The sequence below is a fragment of the Setaria viridis genome, chromosome 6 (genome assembly GCF_005286985.2).
Source record: "Setaria viridis chromosome 6, Setaria_viridis_v4.0, whole genome shotgun sequence".
Classification (NCBI taxonomy): Eukaryota; Viridiplantae; Streptophyta; class Magnoliopsida; order Poales; family Poaceae; genus Setaria; species Setaria viridis.
This window is the reverse complement of record NC_048268.2, coordinates 10,116,757-10,124,380: the sequence shown is the minus strand read 5'-3', so window position 1 is coordinate 10,124,380 and position 7,624 is coordinate 10,116,757. Positions and strand designations below refer to the sequence as shown.

The window sequence follows — 7,624 nt, the reverse complement described above, 5'->3', positions numbered from 1 at the left end:
ATCCGATATTCCACGGATTGGCTTTCTTATATTTGGATCCAATATCCAAGAAAATATATATCCAGTTATCCAAAAATGAGTTGCGCATCACTCTCTGAGCCTCTTTGGATAGTCGGGCGGTCTGGACATATCCATACCGTTTACACCCCTATTTTAATGTTTACTAAGCCAATCTAGGAATCTTGATAGGCATCTTACTCAAAATGAGCATTTCTCGTCTTAGACAACCTATGTTATTTTACTATGATGGCAGACAGCAACATAAGGCATGAAAGTGTTTTTCTCATTAATAAACAAAGTGATGGAAGGTAGAATTACGCTACGTATAAGATTCTCTCATTTGAAAATAATGGTAAAACTTCATGTTAAAAGCAGATATTGATAGGAAACATTCTACTGAATGAGTATGTAGTCTATGCAGTCACAAAACAGGAACCAGCTAGAATGCTCGAAGTGTTCTCACTAGTTCTAACACGAGTCTGAGTTTTCTATAAATAAAAATGTATATGAATGATGACTTTGAAAAATACTGTACCCTGCAGAAGCAGCAACAAATCTCCAGTAAAGCCTACCTATGCTACTGTTACTCTGAGTTTTCCTTTTCCCTTTGGAATCTTCATAAAGATGAATTTTAGGATGCCCACCACATGTATCACAGATCTCATATGAAAATTATTAATGATTAGATTCTAATCCTTAAACAGTGGCAAGCCCCATGAGCTAGGATTGAAATCCAGTAGTGAACTGAGAACTTGGTCAGCTTCTTTGTGATGTGAAACATCCAACCTTGCATCTGGAACCATCACTACATGCCTGCAAAAAGAATAAAATGTAAGTCTGCCATCAAAAGGTGCAGAATATGCATGACAAGAAACAAAGACTTACATTCCAGCAGTTTTTGCTGCTGCAACACCCAATGGTGCATCTTCAAAAACCAAGCAATTATTGGGTTCTACATCACACTGACAGAGGACAATGCAATTGCATCAGGGCTTAAAGACATTCACTTGATGGAACATCCAGTTGGAACAATGAAATTATAGTTTTTTCAGTTCGGTTAACTTGTATACCTCAAATCTCCTCATGGCAGCCAGGAAAATATCTGGAGATGGCTTGCCAGCCTTCACATCTGGATCATCCCCCGTGACAATATGATGCATCAGGGAGAATATTTCCTGGTGGTTTTGTGTCTTTAGTGCAAAGTGATGTTTATGGGTTCTGTTAGCCAGAGTAAACAAAAGATCATTCATGGAATTCTTCTAATTCTAGTTCATATAAGTAATAAGTTTATGAGCGTTCTAGAATGGCGACTGTACAAGACGAAGCTAAAAAATAGATCATAACATGTCAAGAAATTACCCTGTTGCAACAGCTAGTGGTATCCCATTAGCATGGAGATGATGGATCAGGCGTACTACACCTGCAATAAACATCTCACACATCAAGCAGCATATGCAAAACCATGTATACATATCTTATTCGGAATGCTTAATTAGAGACATTGTTACATTTTGAACTAACAACACAAAGCAGCTAAAAGAAGACACTTAAAGTTTTATAGTAATAAATTAGTGTGAACATATCAATTTTTACTTTATTGGAGAAATTGTAATAAGCCTTGTCCAAAATCCGCTGCGCACTAAAAAACGAGTAGGACATTTCCATAAAGGAAATGCTGTTGTATGGTTTTGTCACAAGAGGAAAAAATGAAAAGTAGCTCCAGGACATTAGAGGATGGTATGCACACAGCAAAATTGAATTTTTCTTCTTTACCCTGCACTAGTTGATGTTTGTTCTTCTTTTCGATGTCACTTTTATAGGACAAATTTGCAGGCCAAGCAAATTACAATGACAGAGTACTCCTACGGTCATGTAACCATACCAAATTGGTAATGTATAAGTTGTCCCAGCAGACACAGACAAGTTTGAGAGATAATCTTCGTCACCTGGCATGGCAACGCAGGTGGGCAAGAGCTCCTTGAGCATGATCTCGCGCTCCTCGAGGAACTGCTCCGTTGTGAGCAGGCCGGTGAGGCCGCACTCCTCGAACAAGATGCGCGTGGACTCGGCGGTCGTCTTGCCCATCATCTTCGCCTTGACGGACCAGTCGAACACCTTGCCGTACCTCGCCAGGATCTTCTCCTGCACCGCCGTGTAGAAACCCTCCGTGTCTGCATCGGAGAATTCATCATGAGAATGGGAGAAGAACACTAGCGAGGACCCATCTGGTGACAAAGAAACAGGGGAGGGAAGCAAACGAGGAAAAGATACCGAGGAGGAGGCCGTCCATGTCGAAGATGACGTGCGAGATTGCGGCCCTGGGAGGCGGCGCCGCCGCGGGAGTAGCGTCGGCGGCGTCCTCGGATGGCATTGGCGCGCGGTGTGAGGCGGGAGAGATCTGAGTGTGGTGGTGGTGGTGGTGGTCGTGGGGATCTCGTCTGGTTATTGGTCTGCTGCTGCGAATCTCCGGCTGACGGCGACGTTTCAAATAATCAAACTGGGGTTACATCAGCAGAAGTTGCATGCTGGGCTGTGCGGGCCGAGTTGGAGTTTGGGCCCAAATAGGCCCTAAATCTCGGCCTCAGTTCTGGATCGGGATGGACTGACTGCCAAGGAGAGCCGCCAAATTCCCGTAATGAAAAAGAGAGCCCAATCAGCCTTAGGAAACTCTACGATGATTTTCTTAGGGGGTGTTTGGATACCAAGGGCTAAACTTTAGCCCTGTCACGTCGGATGTTCGGATGCTAATTAGAGGATTAAACATGAGCTAATTACAAAACTAATAACAGAACCCCTAGGCTAAATCACGAGACGAATCTATTAAGCCTAATTAATCCATCATTAGCGAATGGTTACTGTAGCACCACGACTAATTAGGCTTAATAGATTCGTCTCACGATTTAGCCTAGGGGTTGTGCAATTAGTTTTGTAATTAAACTACGTTTAATACTCCTAATTAGTGTCCAAACATACGATGTGACAGGGGCTAAAATTTAGCCCCTGTCTTCCAAACACCCCATTATAAGGAAACATGATACATGGTTCTATTTGGCATGGCTCCACTTCACAACTCCAGCTACTCCATCAAAAAATTCAGCCAAACACCCTAACTTCAAAACTTCATGGAGCTGCCAACTCCATGGAGCTGTAGTGCAAATGGGGGTGGAGTTTTGGAGCACCTCTTTTGCTGCTCAAAAACCCTCTCTTTTGAACTTCCTCGTGGAGTTGGTGGGTAATTATCCACCAATGCCACGGATTACACAAGAAAACATTTCGTTTCTAATTTTCCTCCGGACGCCTGCGCTGGTTCTTTTTCCTCCATGAGGTGCCACCCTGTTTTTTCCCCGCGCCAGCCAATGTCGGGCGCTCCTTTCTCCTAACGCCGCTGCTAGGGTTGGCCGCCGCCGGCCTACACCCGCCGCCGTCGGACCGAGCCCCACCGGCCGGCCGCCTTTCTCCGCCCGCCTACTGCGCATCGCCGTACTCCCGCCCGACGTGGCCCCGTCGTGCGCGCCTCCGCCAGCGGGTGGCCGCGCCTCCCTCACGCCGCCGGACCAAGCCGCCAGCCCCTCCCTCACGTCTGGCGGGCGGCCTCATCATCGCCCCATCGGGCGCGCCTCCCTCATGCTGTCGGCCGGCCACTGCCTCCCTCCCTCATGAGCTCCTCCCCCACCCCACCTACCTGGCCTCCGACCTCCCCGAGGACTCGCTCATCCTCCTCGTCCAGGTGAAGAACAATTAAAGATTGAATCTTTCTTCTGGCAAAATCAATTGAGGTCAACGGCTTGGCAATGGCGTCTGATTCGATTTGCCCAAACCAGCAATCTTGGTGGTGCGGTTTGCGTGCGGCAGCTTCGGGGTGGGGTTCCGGTTCATCCATGCTGTCGCCGATGGACCCTCTGCTCCAGTCGGAGCTCATCTGGTACAACAAGCTCGCGCAAGCCTGCTACGACGCCTTCGACTACGACCCGTCCTCCCGGTACTGCGCCAACTGCAAGAAAACGATGAGGGTAGAGAGGATGATAAGTGGGGCTTGAATTGGGGGGCAACAATGGCAATCCACACTGAAATCAGTCTTTTTTGGAGCTGAGAGCACCCATCTAATCAAACACCCCATTTTAATTCTGGAGTGGAGCTGGCTCCACCTGGAGTTCTAGAGTGGAGCTGCTCCACCCAAAACTGGAGCCATGCCAAACAGGGCCATAGGGTTCACTACTCTATGTGTACCAGTAAGAACATAAGCAAGACAATGCATCCATAAACGAAACCAAATCATTATGCACAAGAACACCATACATCATGCATCCACTGATCCACATATTACTCGAGTCGTGACACGACATTATATTACGAAACCTAGTTTTTGAGGCTAGTCCACATTATTGTAGGATTTGTGAGTAACAAAAAAAATGTTATGTTTCTAGTACACAAGAAATTCTAGGATCCGAACTAGAAATGTGGGCGCGCTTTTGTGACCCGTGAATGTTGTTCGGGAGAAATCTCAAGATGGAATCAGGGCCTTGTCAGAGTCAATGAAGTTTACGGGAGAAATCAACATAATATTGTTCATTCTATCTGCAAACTACGGAGAAACTGGCACCTTTATTTTTCAAGGAAACACACAGATATCATTACAAATCATACACTACATATGGTTACTTTAGGTGGATGGCTGCAATGCTTGCATAATAAATGAATATTTTGACATGGTACAAATGGTAACCAGAGGCTTAGATTTTTCACTCCATGAGACAAAAGAAGGGGGCAACTGCATCCCTCATCAGCTGCTTACAATAGAGCCACGTTCAACCTGGAGCAAATCATAAAGAGTACTCAAATCATAAAACTAACTATCAACTATTGTATACTCTATGAGGTATTGGGCATAGGATATTTTTTTAGGGGCAACTTGCATCTGCAGTAATCTGAGGGATCTAGGATAGGCTGAAGAACAAAGTGAACTTTTAGCAAAGTTGTAATAGTGTGGCAACCAGCCAACCATACACATCTTACAATTTGGTACATAATTGGTCAGATCAAAGAGTGCTGGTAGCTAGAGAATCACCATTCACTTCTAAAACATGCATACCTAAATCTGGCAAAAAAATTCCGAGCACAATCAAAAGAATAAAGGTATCAGATCTCAAAAGAATGTTTAAACTCATTTTCCTGGTTAACTGAACAGCACAATCCAGCATAAACATTTCTTTTCAATCCTAGTAGTGATTATAAAAAGAAGTACCGTCAAGTAGCAATGAGGAATTAAAATTATGATGTCATATATTGTTTACATTTAAAGTTGGTACTTCATAGCAACCTAGCTTTGAGTTGCACAGAGGAACCCTGGGATTAAACACCTGGCGTGGGAGCCTGCTGCAGGAGTGGTTCTGCCTCTACGGTATGCCTATGTGTGGCTTTGGTTATGTGGTGCTACTCCTTTTGCCCTCATGAGATGAAATGCTAACTGAATTCCCCCTGCATTTGTAAAGGAACAAAGTCAATATATACAATTATAATCACCACCCAATTTGACTTTAATGATTGTAGTAAAAATAGAGAAACCATATCAAAATTTAACTCAAATCGTATAAAGAGGGTTAGCCTAGTTATTAGAGTGAATGCTACTAATTACTTATGGACACTTGTGTTTGACCTAATAACATGCACACATTAGAGTTGTACTATTGGATCTTATTTTAATTCACTTTGCAAATTTAAAAACTTAATGAATTATTTAGTTATGGCATATAGTTGGCAGTGCCATACCATAGACAACTCTCTTGGGCAATTAACCAAACAGGTTGTGAGCGTTCATAGTGTACATGAGAAATGCATAAACTGAGCAATTTTTCCATGTTCACATGGCAGTACAGGGGGCATTGATGTTGTAGTAGCTGCCATGGCCCCTCCCTACACACCATAACTGTATGCGCTGCCTGTGCAGCACATTAGTTGTAGTTTCTTTTTCAAGAAGGTAAACCTGTAATTTATCCAAGATGATTTGTGGGGCAGGAAAGGACACGTTAGAGGCATCTTGTTTGAGCGATATAGAAGGAAATATTGGTGAAATGAACTCCTATTAAGACTTAAGAGCAACTCCAAGAGACTGCTAATCTTACCCTCAATACTTTTTTTAGGAAAAAAGAGAGAAAAAAATGAACTCCAACAATCCACCTAAACCTTCCCCAATTTTTTAGCGACGCTAAAAAACAGTATATTTTAGCGTTGGCATTCCTCCCCCAATCCTGATTCCCGCACGCCCGCGCGTCCCTTCCGATGGGCCCAATATGATGACGTGGCCTGTGTTTAAAATATTGGGAGCTATTTATTAGCGACCTGCTGTGGACTGATATGTTTTTGGGGGAAATTTTTTTAGGAGAATCCCCAATACATAGTTTTGGGGAAGAATTTTTTAGGATACTCTTGGAGTTGCTCTAAGAGTATGAAAGGAGGCACTAATTCAGAGATACCTGTACTTGGCCGTTACAATGCTAGCTCACCAGGTTCAAATAACGCATTATTCACAGAGGCATTCCAACAAATAGCTAGTGTGCAGCACCGCAAAAAAACATTCAGAACAGCCAATAATCAATTTTACTGGAAGCACAATGCTTTGCATCATTCAGAACAAAGCAGAGCCGGGACGATTGAAGCAGTTAAATAGAGAAATAAGCAGGGCAGGACTTCACCTGCACACTCCAGCTTAGAATGCTCGGCGAGCCCGTCAAGAATCCCTTTGATGTTTTTCGCCGTTGCTTTCAAACCCAATCCAAAATCTCTCTTCCTGCAGCAGCAATAACAAATCTGTTTTTTGACCCCCCTCCCCCCCCCCCCCTTTTTTTCACATTCTATAAGCAAACAGCATGGTAGGGGAGCTGCACGAACAGAGGAGTCAGCCAGGGATGTGTCAATTCAATCACTAGGAGCCCGACGGCGACGAACGTCTGGAGATCCCGACGCTACCGCAGGTACGGCTAATGTCCGCGGACGCGCGCGCGTTGCGAGAAGACCATGGGCGTGGCGTGCCCAGGCACCAGAGCGCCGCGCGCGGCGATGGGGCCGCAACTCATCTCGTAGCACGCCTTGCCCCGCATCAGAGGGCCCCGCCGCCTAGCGGGAGCACCGGAGCGGACCCAGAGCGCGTTCGTGCTCGCAAGCGCGTCGCAAGCCGCCGCCTCCCTGCCCCGAGCCAGCGACACGGAGGGGCTCGCAGGGTGGACAGGCGACAGCATGGAGCAGAGGAGGCGGCGGGGAAGATGAGAATGCGGGCAGGCGGCGATTACGCCGGGAGTGTGCCGGGTCGTCGGGCCGAGAGAGGTCGCTCGTCAGCCGAGACTCGAGGGGTTCGAGAGAATTCGCGAACAATAGGGTTTGCGGGTAGCTGGGTGAGGGACCCGACCGACCCGCATCGGACGGCCAATATCACGAGATCTGTTGATTGGACGGTTAACGGGTTATTGGGCGACGTGGATATCCACATCGAGCTGGGAACGCACCAGCTCTAAAATGGAGAGATATCTTACAAAACTATTAACAATATTGTTTGAAATAAAAAAGCGTCATTTATTTCTTAATAAATCTAGAAAAATGCTAACATCGCTGAGTCGACAACTCCACCACAATT

At 45.5% G+C, this 7,624-nt stretch overlaps 1 protein-coding gene and 1 long non-coding RNA gene across 2 annotated transcripts; both read right to left on the bottom strand.

Annotated features, from left to right (window-relative positions):
• Positions 1–359: 359 nt before the first annotated feature.
• On the bottom strand, positions 360–2,465 carry LOC117860167 ((DL)-glycerol-3-phosphatase 2). Its single transcript, XM_034743408.2, has 6 exons — positions 2,272–2,465; positions 1,947–2,171; positions 1,360–1,420; positions 1,071–1,218; positions 886–962; positions 360–813 (listed from the first exon to the last, which is right to left on the bottom strand). Exons 1-6 carry the CDS (start codon positions 2,369–2,371, stop codon positions 690–692), a joined length of 735 nt encoding a protein of 244 aa, XP_034599299.1. The 5' UTR covers positions 2,372–2,465; the 3' UTR covers positions 360–689.
• A 2,708-nt stretch (positions 2,466–5,173) lies between these two features.
• On the bottom strand, positions 5,174–7,353 carry LOC117861371 (uncharacterized). The gene is made up of 2 exons (XR_004641765.2): positions 6,690–7,353; positions 5,174–5,475 (listed from the first exon to the last, which is right to left on the bottom strand). It is a non-coding gene; the product is annotated as an uncharacterized lncRNA (long non-coding RNA).
• Positions 7,354–7,624: the final 271 nt, after the last annotated feature.